Consider the following 17644-nt stretch of genomic DNA (forward strand, 5'->3'; position numbering starts at 1 on the left):
CAACAAAACAAAAACATTGGATTCCAAAGATCCAGGATCCTTTAAATAGATACACAAAGCATTTTACTTATAAACTATTCAGTTCATTCTACATAGTGTTCCAGATACCCATAATGTCACACAAAAGAAACTTATAAAGAAATGACCAAAGGACTAAGTTCATGAATCTGTATACTGCCTACCTCGCACAAAACAGGAACAAGGATTTATAAGAAAACTTGGTGCCTCCTAACCTTGAACATTCTTAACACTGACAGAAGAAGCCTTAGAGTGAAAAACAAGACGTCTTCTTCCTTTCTAACTATCAAGGAAAATTAAATCTATTGATACAAGAAAATCAGACTTTAATTTCATAAACTGTCTGCCATTCATACTGTTGTTTTAAGTAAAGATACACAATGAACTATTTTTTAGCATTAGGATTCAAACCCTAGAATTTGACATTGCAAGTCCATAAATCTACCACTAATTCTCAAATATTTTGTGCCATTCATCTATAACAGATATTAAGAAATGAAATGTGTCATGTCTGTAACAGTATTGCATAAATTATTAAAATTCCAAATTATAACAATCACAAGTTAATTCATAGAGGAGGAAGAGTTTGTTTTGTTTTGAATTTTGCATAAAGCTACACAAGGGCTATCTGTACTAGCTGTACCTAGTTTAGCAGTGTAAGACTAGAGGGAAGGCAGCTAGTCATCACCACCCAATGCCAACTACTTGGGATACTCTTTTACCAATAAATAATGGTGTTGAATGTAACATCATAATGCCTCCATGGCTGAAAGAGGTAGCATGTTTGGTGTGATGGGGATTCAAGTCAGTTAACAGGATTAATAGATTATATTCACAACTGCAATGTTTCATTCCAAAACTTATTAAAATATACACTTGTGAAAATATCTAAGCATGTAATGTAGTAAACCACATTTTTCAAGTAAATATGCCTCATAATATTCATTTCCTTGTTATTCATACAAAACATATAAAAATATTTTGATGAAAACTTTAACCATTTTCCCAACAAATAACATTTTATTTTCCATCAAGCAAAAACCAAAAGATTCAAGTTTTTTTTTTGTTGACTTTTAAATCAAAAAGTGGTTCATCTTTAGTTGGTTAGGACTTCTTTTGATTTCTTTTTATTCCAGTCAATGGTTTACAACGAACAGAAAAAATATTCATAAAATACTATTTACACATTTATACAGTAGGTTCCTTTATTACACTTTCAATAAAATAACTTCACATAATTTATGCAAATATCAAAATTGCCAATATTACAAAAGTTCATATTGCCATCTATGGAATATAATTGGGAACTGTATCACTAAAAAAATTAGATGACTTTTTAAATAGACATGAGTGCAATGTAAGATCTCACACAAATATTATAACACAAGTTTAAAATGTTACTCTTTTCTGAAATCTATATGTCCCTGAAGAAAGTTTAACATTTTACTGCATATTTACAAGTCATATTAGTTTCAAATCAGCAACAAGATTGTTGGAACTGAGGTTTCTCTTCAAGAAGCCATTCTATTTATTTTTTTACCCTCAGAACTATAGAAACCTATTACAAACAAGGTATTCTTACCTGTCTATAAAAATGACTCTGTCAAATGGTGGTTGGCTGTTTTTAATTTGACTACTGTCCTGACACCTATCCATATGAGATGACACCATACTACTAGCAGCACACCAATCTTTTCTAGAATGAATCTCTCTTCTCTCCACATCCTGACAAAGAAACCGGTTGTCACGAGAACATGTTGTACATTGTAATGATCCATACATTGTCACGCTTCCATGCAACTTGCAAAATGTGTAACCTGTTGCTAACGTACAAGAGCCTCTTGTACCATCAACTTTGGAAGGAACCTGGTTACCAGTACTTGTTTTGTCATCAACTGGACAATGTTTAGTACCACATAAGGAGTCCACCTGACTAGACAAGCACTGGGGTTTGGAATCTTCTGCCACATTAAAGCAAGAAAATGATTTTGCACTTTCCTTCTGGAAGCATTCTTCCAGTGAAACTGCATTCTTTCCAGGGAACACTAGAATTACCTACAAATGAGAAACAGAAACCACTATCTTATGAAAGAAAGAGGATTTTTCACCAGTATTTTAAACCTTCAGACTCCACAAGGATTTTAAATCCACATGTTGAAATTGACATAACAGCACGCGTCTAAAATGTACTACAATGTATTATTTAATTCTTATGTACAGAAAACTGTGTACAATTTCTATATCCAAAAATAATTTAGCCAATAACTTTCGAAAGATATATACACACACACACATACTTTATTTCCTCAGTGAAAATTGTGTTTAAATTGTATTCACTAAGCAAACAGAAAACTACTGTAAGTTGAAAATTAAGATGTTACAAATAATGGTTTTAAACCATTTACTTTTGTTTTTATTAAATTCAGTACATATTAGGTAAAGGAAGATTAATAGATGTATTGATTTATTATAGAGCAATATTGGATCACTAGCAACAAGCCTCAACGAGACACTGGTTAACCATAACAAAATATTATACTTTTCACAAGAAAGTAAGGGCAGAAAGTGCCCATTGGGCATTTTTTTGGCTGCTCAGAGAAGAAAACTGTACAATAGGTTATCTATATTCTGTCACCTTGGGGGAATAAACCCCTAGATTCTTGTACATAATAACTGTAAACTTGTAAAACAATAACTTTAAATTAATAAACAATATATGTAATCAACAAGATTCATCAGATGCATACAGGAATTTTATTTCTGAGACTAAAATTTCTTAACCTACTATGACCTCAGTTTTAATCCATTAAACCATAGTTGACAGTTTTACAACCTCTTATTTCAAGGCAAGAATGCTGATTCTCTCAGTATTAAGAGTTTTATTATAAAGCAAATAATGTAATAATTAGATAACTATATAATTTTGGTTTTCTATTTATCTTACTACAAATCCTGAAGAAGCTATATGACCAAACGTCCTGGAGACAGAGGTAGTTCATTTATTTATTTGAACAAGTGGGTTCTTAGAAGATTGGTCTGAAAACCTTGAGTGCTAATTCTAAAGTATTTATCAGCACCTCAACATAAACTAATACTTTGGTTTGCAGTTTTTTCTCAGTTACATTATGGTGATTTGACCAGGTACTCACTCTTTCATCTGTGTAATCGGGAAAGTCTGGATAAATAAATATTCTGACAAAGCCAGGTGCCAACACTACTGCATGTGCAGAGGTGCTTTTTCCTTCGACTTCCTGTGGATGTTTGATAATATCTACCTTCACAGGCAACTACAAAACCAATAATAGATTAAATTAAATATCTTTATTTATGGTAACACTACAAATACCACTTGCTGCTACCTCTAGTTTTGAAACTACTGACCAGAGAGAATGCAGCCAATCAACAGCACTGTCCACCCAGACATTGACACTCGCTCTTAAACCACACTCACAGATGTTTAAATTTCAGGGGATATTTTATAGAACAGCATAGATTTAAACACTACTGATCCAGAAATCCACCATGGGGCAACCCATAACTTAAGTTTAATTAAGACTACTACATAACCAATGCCTCATTTTAAAGATATTTTGTTGTCTACAAAGCAAAATAAACAGGACACGAGAAGTTTACACATAATAAAAATCCTAATGTAATAAATAACGTCTTTCTGCAATGGGCAGAAAGTGCAGTATTCATTATGAGAACTTAATGCCAAATTAATAAAACTAAGAGCTAAGAAAAAAAAAAGAAAGTCTAAAGCTTAATACGAAGATTATTTGTAATTGTTAGGGTAACCTAATGTGTCCAGTATACTTCTGTGTGGTGTGGTATGTTCTTAGCACACTGGGATAAGTCTGCAAATTAAAGAGATTTGAAAAGATAATTATTGCATGGTAATGCTGAACTTCTTTGTAAACCTGAGTTCATGAAAATGAAACAAGGAGATTTGACACTGTGAATTGAAAGACACACCACCTATATTATAAAACACACACAAGCCATTGTATACACCTGCTTAGATGATGGATTGTTACATTTATCGAACTGGAATTATTCTCTATCCAGAATTGACTAACTCCAGATCGTCTACTGGACTGCTTAAATCCAATGTTTGTTACTTCACAACAGATTTACCAAGAGTGAATAGACTACCTATGTAACCAGTCATTCTCTTTGAAAATTAAAAGAGGTTGTAACTTTGATATAACACAAAACAACATTGTCTAGATTGTTGCACAACATACAGCATCATAATTATGTAAAAAAAATGTGACTTTAATAAAATTACAAATGAACAAAAGGCCATGAAAAATTGGTTGATTATATGTGACAATTGAGCACACATAGAAAAAGTGATAACTTTACAGCAACAGTGTATTAATGTTGGAAGGTGGAAGTTATAATTTTCCTAAACTGAAATTGTATTTCCAATACGTAGTAACTTCCACTCATATAAATTGCTATTCTTGTTCAGTGCTGCCCTCAATATGCAAAACAAATTGTTTACATACTACAAGTCTTGAATCTCACACCAACCTGAAATGATTAATTCCAATGCATCTCACATGCAACAACCCTATGCCAATAACAGCATAAAACACTTTACATAGGTGACTCCCTCTATTTAAATTCTGCCAAACTCTCACCTCAAATGTGAACAGAAAATAAAAGTACTGGTTTTCTGTGGGGAGAAAAGTGGGAAACATAAGTGCAGGCAAGTACCTATTGGAAATACATTTTTAGTACAAGAAAATTACAGCTTCTGGCATGATACACCATCTCCTCTCACACAAGTAACTAGAATCCCATATTAATACATAGAGGGACCAGTGGAAGGAAAAGAAAGAAGCATCCTTTGAAAGCATCTGAAGGACATTCCCCAAAAGGAGGGCTCTGGAGTCAACAATCATACATGGTAGACCATACCACTTCTAAACCAGGTGTACTTTATGCCCATTGTGGAAAAACGTTACATGTACCAGCAGAAAAATGGAGAATCATATCCAAGTGGGAGAGAATTATGACATTATGGTGATCTGAACCATAAAAAATTTATCAAAATCATAAAATACAATCTCCAAAACCATAAAAGCAGGTAAGTTCAAATGATATGCCCCTAGATGTTAAGTGGCCAATATATGACAAATCAACTACATTAAAATCCCCACACTTCTGGAAACCTATATCTTTGCTGGGTTAGGATGAGAATCATGTCATCAGTGAGTCAGCTACAACCCAAAACCCAGCCACCAGGTACCAACAACCATGTAGTGTGTAAAAAAAAGGATTCATGAACAGGCATGTTTTTATCACAATGTGAGAAATTGAATGATTAATCCAAAAATCACACATCCAGCATTAAAAAAATGTCCACATAATTTTAATCACCTCACTCAAATATATAATGACAGTAGTCACTCCAAACACAGGAACATCCTCTGAATAATATTCATCAAGGGATAGCAGATGAGGATGAACCACAGTAACTTGCAAGTACCTCCACCATGACCCATAACAAGGTTGGAATACAAAGAGTATACATGACTACAGGAATAAAGACATCTTTAAAACCTGCATGAGGAATTGTGTTGATTGGTTCAGCTCTAAATCTAAAACCCAACCACTGGCTTTTTAATGTAGTTTATCTGTCATTCATAAGAGATCCCAACTCAAGGAATGAACTGCAATTTTGCTGGCTATCTTCCACACTACAAAGTGGATGATATCTTGTCATTTACATCAGCAGAACACCACTGCCATACTCTCAACTGAATGGTTTTATAATCAGTTTTATATACAAACACACACACACACATACATATATATATACTATTTGTATATCATTATAACATTCAGGAAGATGCCTCCACGGTCCACCAACATGGCAGCTTGGAACTGGAAAGAGACAAGGACTTTCAAACCCCACTAAAAAAAAACGGGAGGAGAAAGTATGGTGGAAAGTCCAGAGGAACACCATCACCTGAGATAGTGCAATGAGTAACCATGAAACCCTATTTTGAAAAGTAGACCATATCGATTTATCCAATATGAGATATGGCAGGAATGGGCAGCTATCCCTTTCTACTTTACCCATGTAGTTCACAGTTGAGTACAATCTAGGATGGGCAGAGTTTAAGAAGCAAATACACTTACCATGATCATGGATAATATTTCCATTCATATAATGTTATCAGAATTATAAAGTCCTTACCAAACATACAAAAATACATAGGAGAAACATCATTTACTCTAGTAAGAGCTTCCTTTTTGTTATCACATTTAATCCACTAAACCATCTCAAGAAGAAAAAAAAAAGAAAGCCAACATTAAGAGGGGGAGCAAACCAGACTGAAAACCTAAATTATAAAAGAAAGTGCAGTGGAAAAGATGACCATGTTAAATGAACATTAAAACTTTAAGTTACTAATGCTCATGGAAAAGGAACCAATGGTGCAGCAGAAAGCAAAAGAGGAAACCAGGAAAGTATGAAAAGATAATTTTGTTACAATGGATGGGTGGCCTTAATAGTTGAAAAAAAAATGGGCAAACACCCTGCACAAATGCACTTGTGGTGAGCAAAAGCATGCTGATTTCTCAGCAGTGGAAACTAAAATTGAAGAATAATGGCCTAAAATCATCACTAAATATTCACCTAACAATGATTACAATGCAGATGAAAATGGGCTTTATTATTGTGCCTTGTCTGTTAGAAAATTAGTGAGAAAAGCTACTAAAGTTCGAAGGAAGAAGTGAGAGTTCTATACTGTGTAAGTATGTCTGGTAGCAAAGAAAGGCTTCTGTTGATCAGAAAAATACATGATTCCAAGGTGCATAATATGTTTAATAAATTACCAATTGACTACTATTCAAGTTTGAATGCTCAGATGTCAGCCCTGATCTTTAATGATTGGTTAATGATGGGACAATAAGTTGAAACACAACAGTATTCTGTTTGTTGTCCATTGTGCTGCTGATCATTAATGTCTCATCAAAACAGATTAAGGTTATTTTCTTACCCACGAGAAGGACATCACTGATCCAACTGTCCATTCAAATTGTTACTCAGACAAACCCAAAACTGTGTGTGCTTTCTTACAGCATAGCTACATTGGGCTATCTGCTGTGTTCATCAAGGGGAATCAAACCCAATTTTAGCATTGTAAATCTGCAAACTTACCTCTTTCCACTAGGAAACAACCCACAGTTCACAGATGAAGAACAAGTTGAAGTCCATGAAGCTGATAAACCTCCAACAAGTGACAAAAAGTGAGAGGCACTTTGAATTTTGCAACTTTGCATAAAGCACAGCACAGGTGAGTTTCATAAACAATATGAATATGAAAGTTTTATTAATGAATTGCTCTGAATAAACTATAGTAGACAGTAAACTTTAAATGAATTGAATTGTTCTTTCTTTCTTTAATTGTTTTTAAATGTCAATAAATGTAAAAATCCAGCTTCCAAACTTTTAGGTAATACGTTTGCTACCCTATTATAAACATTACTGTTACTGTTGAACTTTTATTTCATTGGTTAACATTATCATTTGGCTATTGTTATCAATGTAACTATGTCCCAAAGTGATCACAGCAAGATGCATCCACTATGTATGTATTGTGGGAATAAACCTAAAAGAGATATAACACCCCATTTGCACATTGTGCATTGCATGGCAATAAATTATAATTGTTAAGTTATCATAGCCTTACATGCAGCTTTTAATAATTTAAATTTACCTCGACTGGCACCACTCACTACAAAACAGGATCCATAAAGACAAAAAGAGGAATATGCCTCTGAAAAATAAGAAGTATATATACTAATAGGTAATGTACCTAATCACAATCTCATGAAAGAGTGAAGAATGGCAACAATTAGATGATGACACTCCAACAAGTAAGAAACAGCTAGCCAAAGCAGAAGATGGGAGATGAATATATGAGATGTAGACCCAATGTTTGACATTCAGAGTACCTCCAAAAAATGGTAGAGTAGACATACAGGGAAAAGAGAAGGCACATGATCAAAGTGAAGACACCAAGAAGTAATAACAGGAAGAAGGAGACAAGAAATAAAAGACCAACTGTATTACAATCCAAACCCAATGGGTGTGGAAGGGAAAAAACCACAGACAATGAAGTAAAGGGAGGAAAACTGACAAAATATAGGTCACTAGAAAATAGGTTAAGCCATTATAACTAATACTTGTAGGTAGGGTGGACCCTGGCCCACAGATGCCCTCACAAACTAAATTATAAGTACATACAGTGAAGAAAAACAAAAATAAAACAGTTGATATAGTGAAAAAGTTAAGAAATTACATAGTGAAATGATAATGTGTAGGTGACGAACTGAAGAAAAGATGTTTAACCTAATTACTGATGAAGCTGTAAACAGAATTGCAGGTAACCCAAAAATAAGACACTTATTAAGCCTAATCAGACAAGATATTTAACCTAATTATCAATCAACCTGGAAGTAGAACTACAGTTGAACCAAAAATAAACACTTGTGAAAGCTAACTGAACAGTACAGAACAAACAATGTCACTAAGCACTAAAAAAATAATCTTAACCTGACAATAAATATGTACAATATTGGTAGAAGTATGTGTGGATTCAGTCTCAAGGGTTACAAACAAAGTGAATAGGATAAAGGATGAAATAGATGTAACTGTATAAAATAAGTAAGTGTGTAATAACAATAGCCTATGTATACAACATGATTTAGTGGAAGAAACAACAATATAGTTAAACTAATGATTGATATACCAGTAAGACAAATTACATGTAATCCTAAAATAATAAAGACCATGGTAAGCCTAAATAAATGGTACAGAAGAAAAGATACAACCAAGACTAATGGCTAACCTGAACTTGAATTTAAGCATTGATCAATCTAATGAAACTTATGGTATGAAACACAAATACCTATTATTATAATATTAAGAATAAAACTATTAAAAAACCATAATAGTAGAACACCTTATCTAACCAAAGTCAGTGTTCTGTATTTCAAATGTTTGGGCTACTGAACCTGAGGTGAGGCCCAACAAAACTAAGTTCAATGGATGATCAATCTCCCATTGAGGTAAATACAAAAATTTTCCCATAGAGTACTGCGACCCAAAGACTGTGCAAATATACTAATAAAACATATAACCTCCAAAGTGATAACACAGAATGCATAATGCAAAACGAATAACCAAACACAAATTTGTTAGCAGAAACAAAGTTTTTGTAATGAATTAAGAAGTTCTGTAACCAGGTGGAAATATAAAATAATTGCACTTTGGAATAACTCAGTAAGTTACAAATATCATTACTGTATAATACAGAGTAAACTTATTGAAGGAAATTAACACAAAGACCTGGAAAAAATCAATCAATCAAACATTTGAAGAGAGTTTAAACTAAACGTTATAACACGTATACTGCCAAATAAGTGATAGTTTAGTAGAAAGGAAGTCACATCTGTCAAGAGAATATCTCACACTCTTCTTGGTGGAGAGTTATCACATAGGTTGCATGTAAGATACACTGGAATTTGTCATCCAGACAGGAATTTCAAGTTTGTGGTGTGTGCAAAACATGATTTTGCATATATATGGCAACAATGAATGAGAATAGCTATTTATGTGATAGAAGGTAATAACATAACATTATAGAACAACATATGATCTACTTAACATTACATTATAAAACATGTGATCTACTAGTGCCAACTCTGTTGTTTCATCCTCTTTGCTAAATTAAAATAAGTAAAAAAATCTTAAATCCAGTCTTTATCATTCATATACATAAACAGTTTTTTTCTTAAACACCCTCAAATCTGTTGCCTCTACAACATCCAAAAGCAATCCATTCCAAATGCCAAATGCCCTGTGAGAAAATAAAACTGTTTTAGCTGAAAATGATTCCTGTCTTGACATTTCTGTCTCCTAGTCCTACTACTGTCACTGTTAAATATGATACATCAATTCCCTTTATAACCTTAAACACCTCCCTCCCCTAACTGTTCTTTTTTAAAGATAAAACAATTTCAACCTCTCCTCATATAACAATCCCTCATCCCAGGCACCATTCTAGTAACCCTCATCTAAACCCCTTCCAACAATTCAATGTCTTATCTAAGGTAAGGAGTCCAAGACTGAACACAGCATTCTAAATAGGACCTAACTAGTGATTGTATCAAAAACTAATGGCAGTTTACATCAGCACATGGGTTTAAAGCTTAAGATTACTTGTAATAATTAGTTGGGTATATATGTCCAGTATAGATGTGTGTAACAAACGTAGTGCAAACATAATTAAAAATAATTGCAAGAAACATTAGATTTAGCAAGAAATTACAATAAAATTAAAATGATGAACATAATAATGATAGCTGCTCTGTGTGTAAATGTTGCCAACCACTAAGTTGTGAGATATCTTTATTAAAACAGACACTAAAGTGTAAATATATTATAGTTACAGTAATTAACGAGCAACAAGCATGCTATAGTTTCATGAAACAATGAGGGTGACAAAATTCCAAAAGATTTTATCAACACTTCTCATAAATAATTAGTTTTTACTATTGAGTCTCCAAAAGCCAAGCAATTATTTTTAACATGGAAATCAATGGTTTTGGATTATTTATAATATAACAGCCATCAAACACTGATTGTGACAGATATGTTTCAATATAGAACCATCTTATAAATTATTTACAACAAGTAAGTGAATGACCACATGAAATCAATACCAATAAATTATCTTTCTTTACTGGCTCTGTGGAGGCATCCACTAAGAAATACATATTTCAACTACACACACACACACACACACACACACATATACTGGATGATACATGCTGTTTCTAATCAGGTCAATATCAGAGATCACATAACTGATTAGACTTAAAATACATAAAACCATGAGTTAAACACTACTCAAATCAGTTGTTTATGACGTATCAATACTACATTGCATAGAGTTGTGACAGAGTATGCCAACTGTAAAGTGTGCAGCTGAAATGATACTTCTTATACACATATGTAAAGAAACATTTGATAATTATCGCCAGCTTGTGGTAACATACATCACACGAGTTACCAACCCACACATAACACTTCATCAAATAAGCAATTATATACTACAACTGATAGCAAACATTACTATAATTAAAGCAAAAAATAACAAGATAACATATTGCATATGTATTCATTCAATTTGTTTACCTCAACTACTTATGTTTACATGAATAGCTTGGGATACTGATTATAAAACAGGCACTTGTGAAAGTTACAGTATTTCATATAAACTAAGACTTGTGCATCTCCATCTGGTGGTAAAATTGTATCCTAGGAAAACAGATGAAAATTAAAAGAATGTTAAATGTTTCTTTGAAGTTTTGTAAAATATTTGTCTGATGATTTATGCATTCATTTTCATTTCTTTCCTCATAATTAGTAAATGTATCTTAAACCAATGGGACAGTCATGTACTTTGTTTCAACTGCATGATTTATTATTAATTACGAGTACTGCATTCAACATTGTTCTGGTGTAAACACACACAGCACATAATATATAATTCATCTGAAACAAACAATATCATACACTGGTCCCAGCATTGTTTAATATAGAGCACATTCAAACTGAGCAGAAAAGAACCTAAAACTGTAACAACTTTTTACACTATAAAAAACATTATCACCTGAACTTTTGGTATCTTGTCCTTCACAGAATCAATTGGAATGCCACAAGAGTAACAGTAATACATTCGAGACTTCAAGCACTTTGAACAAACACCTCGTTTTGTTATATGGTTTAGGAACTCACAAGAATCAATCCTAAACCTTGACATTGGGTCTTCCTCGAGAGCCATAAACATACTACTTCCTTCAATGAGCCTTTTTCGTTTGTTTGAGCTACGTTTCACAGACATTTTTCACATTCTTGTGTCACTAGAATGAAAATAATGATAAATGATTAGCGATTAATATAAACTAAAAATATATCTACTGCACAATTTTGTCCACACTTTACTTAACATTTCAAGAGGTTAGTCTGGTTCTAAACAATTAAAATGTTTCTCTGACTTCACTCACTTCCCATTTAAAACTCACCCAGAGTATTAAAAATTAATTTACACACTTGTACAACTCACTATATTGACCCTCTTCTAGTTCATAGTATTGTCAATATCCACAGTTTAACAGGTGGTCGCATTCAACACAGTACTGCTCCAAAATTTAACAGGTGGTCATATTTAAAACAGCACTGTTCCAAAGTTTAACAGGTGGGTCACATTCAACACAGCACTGCTCCAAAGCTTAACAGGTGGTCACATTCAACACAGCACTGTTCCAAAGTTTAACAGGTGGTCACATTCAACACAGCACTGCTCCAAAGTTTAACAGGTGGTCACATTCAACACAGCACTGCTCCAAAGTTTAACAGGTGGCCACATTCAACAAAGCACTGCTCCAAAGTTTAACAGGTGGTCACATTCAACAAAGCACTACTTCTAATGCAACAAAAACATTAAAAATGTGTTTTGGACACAAATTAGGAGTTAATTTGCATATACGTCAAATCAACTCTTAAGTTCTATTCGATAGTTTGATTAATAAAAATTTATGTCACAAACAACAAAGGACTATTGGATCCTCCAAAGCTGCCTCTATACACTCACCCCTGATAAAAGTATGGATTTAAAACCCATCCTTTATTTTGCACTTCAAGCCTCCACTTTTGCTAACAGCAACTGATTCCATAAGCTACTCACCCTGTAGGAAAATAAAACTTACCTTAGAACTTCATGCTCAACAATAATTTCAACAATAACTAGCATTTTTCAAGACAGTTTGATGTTTGTAGTTCACACCTTTTTTAATGCTAGGTTTAACTGTACACATGCGTAGTCTAACAATAAGACAAAATGCTTGTATTACTTTTGTCATTGCAACAATCAGCTTTCATAGAATATTCAAATGATAAAAGCATATTCTGAATATGTTTGTTGTAAGAAAAAGATGGAAATGACTTACAGAATTGAACTGTACATTTACAACAAATGCTTGCAAACACACTAGTTTTAACTTTTCTCATCGTCTAGCTTAGCCAGTGAATTCTGGTATCAAACAAAATTCCCACTGGGCATTAACTTGTTAGAAGCAAAACACAAGCCTGAAAAGCTATTTGTAAATGTTTGTTGTTTGAATTTCAAAATGGATAAATTTAGAAGAAAATGAAAATGCAGAAAAAAAGTCTACCGTTTATGTGGTCTTCATAACAAATGTTAGACCTACCGGTTTCCAGAACTTTGATAACTTTCAGCTTTTTAACTATCACATCAATTTCCTAATAAAATTATGAGAAAAAATGTGGATGTAACTTATTTAAACATTTTTTTTTTTAGTTATACAAAAATCTGGATATATCTGTATTCTCACAATGCTTTCCAAACACACTACAATTCATATACTGCTTAATAAATACAGTAAAAATCTCAATTGATGGTAAGACAAATGACTTACACAACTTACAAACATTGAAGTGTCCAAATAAAGTGCCCTGTGATTAATAGATGTACATTAAATATGGGAAAAAATCTAGAACAAAATTATCAGTATCAGATGAAACTAAAACAAAAACTGTTAATATAATAACTGTTCAACCCTAGAAATTTACAGCTCCATGTTTATATCTACATCATAAGTGTAAGAATGCAACTCAAATATGTTTTGCAACAATGAAGCTCTTCATTCTTCAAGGCTACCCTTCCACACCAACTCTTGAAGAAAATAAAAATTCAAACCCACTTTTTACTTGACAGTAAATCAATGACACCTCTCAAATAGCTCCAGTGTGCTGAATTCAATTTATTACATTGCTATTATTGGCTGTTAGAGAAATAAAGATTGCCTTTATTGGAATCTAACCTGTCATATTTTTTATTATTAAATTTTTGTTTTCCAGAACTAGGGTTGAATACTCCATTCTGGAATGACATTTCTCAGCACTACTGTTTTATTTATAATTTCCATGTATTTTATTTTTTCACTCACTATTTTATTTATAATATACATGTATCTTATTTTTTCACTCACTGTATTTTATTTCATGTATCTGTGATGTTCTACAAACACGTAGGTCCAAGAAGTCTTGATAAAAATGAAATAGAAACCTTATAATCAGAGAGCTTTTGAAAGATGGATCATTCTTCTTCAGGAGCAAACTGGGAGTCATTGAAATGTTGAATTGTTCAATTTTTGTGTTGTTATTAGTGAAAGTGTCTCTCTTTACCTGTGTATATATTACACTATAAATAGCCAGTTTAATGTGTGGTCTGAGGTTGAAGATATGTGTTATATTGTGTTTTCAAGTCTGCCCCTGTCGAAGAAAGATCCACCTTTTAAAAGTGCTCGGGTTATAAGGTTTCTATTTTTTATATATAAAATTTAAGGGCAAAAATGGGACATGTTTGTCTCTTTAAGTCACCCCCTGAATTAAAACAAATAAAAAACTTAAAGCTATTCCTTATTCATTTATTTAACAAGTCTTCTCCAAATGTTCCTTAACTTTACTGTATCACCACATTTAAAAACCTATTTCAAAGGTTAACCACCCTGAAGGTAAAATAAAACTTTCTAAGATGAAGATAGTTCCTACTCTGCCAAAAATTGTCTTACCATTCTTACCATCATGTATTCAAAAAAGTTGATACATTGACACCATTAACTCCTTTAACATATGTCAACTAGATTCCCTCTAACTCTTTCTTATCCACAAAACAAACAATTTCAGAGATCTTAAATGTCCTCATAAGATAACTTTTCCATGCCAAGTATTATCCTTGTAGCCCTTCTCTGTACCCTTTCCAACAATTTAATGTCTTTCCTAAGGTAAGGAACCCAAGACTGAACACAATACTCAAAATGTGGCCTAACCAGTGACTTGTACAATGAAATTATAACCACTTTAGACTTGTATTCAATTCCTATTTTTTCCGTGATGATGAGAAAACTCACTTGTAGAGAAAATTATATATGCATAAAACGGCTGGTATGGGTGGAGAAAGCACTAACAGAGGAGCTCCTCTACATAGTCCTTTCTCTACCCATACCAGCTGTTTTATACATATACAAATGCCTATTTGCCCTACCAGTAGCAACAGCTCATCGCTTGGATTGTTTAAGAGAATGATCAACCATTACACCAAGATCCTTCACTTTCCAGACACTATTAAGGCTATTCTCATTCAAATTATGATAACGCAAATGCAACATCTTGCATTTATCATAATTAAAACCCATCTGCCATTTTCTGCCTAACTCACTAAACGATGTAAATCCTTTTGTAAATTGACAGCATCCTCTTCACAGCCAGTAACACCAAAGACCTTGATATCATCACTAAATCTAATTTATTGACTATTCCTTCAGTTGTATCATTAATGTAAATCAAAAAGTACAGTAGTCCTAAGACTGAGCTCCGAGATATATCACTTGCAACATTAATCCAGTTTAACTGAACTCCATTTATAACAACTCTGCTTTCCTCCATTAGTTAGTTAGTTCCCATACCTACAGAAACAAGTTTCTTAACAGGCCTATAGCCTTCTATATGGTATTTTGTAAAATGCTTTCTGGAAATCCTGATACACCAAATCTACACCCTTACCCTCATATACATAAGCAGTAACATTTTCTATGAATGTCCAAAGATCTGTAAGGCAAGATTTTTCCCTTGGTAAAATCATGTTGACCATCCAATAAAAATGCTCAACTTTGTTAAATGACTTCGCCACATATCTTTTAACAGACTTACCAAAACTTTTCCTACAACGGAGGTAAGACTAATAAGCCTATATTTACTGGGTCAGTTACCACCTCTGATGAAAATGGTAACATTAGCCAACTTTCAATCTTCTGGTACCTGTATACTATTCAAATACTTACAAAAAATAAAAGTATTTGTTTGGAAATAAGCTCAAAGTTACACAATGGGCTGTCTGTACTCTGCCCATCACAGGTATGGAAACCAAGTTGTTTGCAAGGTAAGTCTCCAGTCATACTTCTGTGCCACTAAAGGTAGAACAGTAGTAACTGGTTCATATACCCGTGTCTTACTCTCTTTGACAGCACTTTGGAAAAACATTATCTGAACCAAAATGCCTTATTTTTTAATAATATTTCTTTTAAATAATTATTCAATTAATCATGGAATCGTTTTGTTCAAAACCCATATAAAACTAATATGAACAAACTACTACTTACAATAGACACTAAAGGAAATTTTTCATTAAAACTTAAAAGTAATTGTTATTGACAATTACATACATTTAACTAAAAAATATTTTGATTCGAAAAAATAACACCAACGTTGTTTGTGAAATTGCGAATTCTAAAACTAAAACTTGAGTCTGCGCTTTCACAGTTTAAGTTATTTTAATATAATTAAAAATTCATAGTTGAACTAAATGATAAAAGGAATAATCAATGAATGGTAAACAAAACCATTATAAAATAAAACCTATTATTGAAGCTAAAAGTAAATTCGCTATCTCACGTGTCAAGCTAGGCCTTACGCTAAAACCCAATTATTAAATTTTAACCACCTAGAAACTTTTTACAATTTTTACGATATGGAAATAAAGATGGGTTCCAAAATCTTGCTTCTTCATCTTAATAATAAATAAAACTAATACGAATATATAATTCGCCTCGATAAAGTTCACGACTCGTCTCAATCTCCAATTCGTAACATTAATGCAAGAACTTTTTCGTCCTCTATTGGTACAAAAACAAAACACATAAACATAGCATGGTGTTACTTTGTTTTACCGGTATTGGAGAAAAAAAAAAAGAATAATGAATACCTTTAACATTTAAACATCATAACTAAGGCTAAGTCACAATATCCGACTTCCACGCAAACAAAACACTGTCTAGAGTGTATGACTTGAATATAAAAAAGAATACATGGAGAAAGCAAACGTCCTGTTAATATTAGGATAAAATAACATGAAAAAGACATCGTTCTTCTGTAAAAACTTCAGTCTTTGTATTACACGCAAGAGACAAAATCCACAACGTTGATTTCAGAAATATAAAAATTATTGTCAAGGTTTGTGATACCAAAGAGCGAAAAAACTTAAAAAAGCCATTGCAATACTATCCCCTGATTGTAATCCTTCTTCACGCATTAACCACATGAAAGGATTCTCCATTCATAGTTGCTGGTTACCTTTCACGTTAAAGAAATCAAACCATGTATTTGCTTTTATGCGATTATTAAAATAACTTTTTTTCGTTGTTGTTTAACTTACCTGTCCCTCGCTGGAACAACGGTAAGTTAACGGATTTATAACGCAAAAATGAGGGGTTCGATTCCCCTCCGTGGATATAGCAGATAAAAGGAATAATCAACGAATTGTAAACAAAACCATTACAAAATAAAACTTATTATGGAAGCTAAAAGTAAATTCGCTATCTCACGTGTTAAGCCAGGCCTTACGCTAAAACCCAATTATTAAATTTTAACCACCTAGAAACTTTTTACAATTTTTACGATATGGAAACAAAGATGGGTTCCCAAACCTTGCTTCTTAATCTTAATAATAAATAAAACTAA

The 17644-nt window shown here is 32.8% G+C and overlaps 1 protein-coding gene across 17 annotated transcripts in view; it reads right to left on the reverse strand.

Moving 5' to 3' along the window:
- LOC143240672 (tRNA-uridine aminocarboxypropyltransferase 1) overlaps nucleotides 1–16942 on the reverse strand; it is a 30304-nt gene extending 13362 nt beyond the window's left edge. For 4 of the 17 annotated variants that reach the window (XR_013021874.1, XM_076483494.1, XM_076483489.1 and 1 more), the window contains exons 1-5: nucleotides 16629–16809; nucleotides 12702–12795; nucleotides 11721–11970; nucleotides 3168–3305; nucleotides 1601–2073 (exon numbers count right to left, since the gene is read on the reverse strand). Coding sequence is in view for 16 of the 17 variants with exons in the window: in XM_076483494.1 (XP_076339609.1) it covers nucleotides 1601–2073; nucleotides 3168–3305; nucleotides 11721–11951 (842 nt within the window). In the remaining variant the exon portion in view is untranslated. Of the gene's footprint in view, nucleotides 1–1600; nucleotides 2074–3167; nucleotides 3306–11720; nucleotides 11971–12173; nucleotides 12796–13545; nucleotides 13651–16543; nucleotides 16810–16889 lie in introns of those variants that run through there. The other 13 variants (XM_076483490.1, XM_076483483.1, XM_076483492.1 and 10 more) reach the window with 11 other exon arrangements.
- Between the last annotated feature and the right edge of the window lie 702 nt (nucleotides 16943–17644).

The sequence above is a fragment of the Tachypleus tridentatus genome, chromosome 13, assembly GCF_004210375.1.
Source record: "Tachypleus tridentatus isolate NWPU-2018 chromosome 13, ASM421037v1, whole genome shotgun sequence".
Classification (NCBI taxonomy): Eukaryota; Metazoa; Arthropoda; class Merostomata; order Xiphosura; family Limulidae; genus Tachypleus; species Tachypleus tridentatus.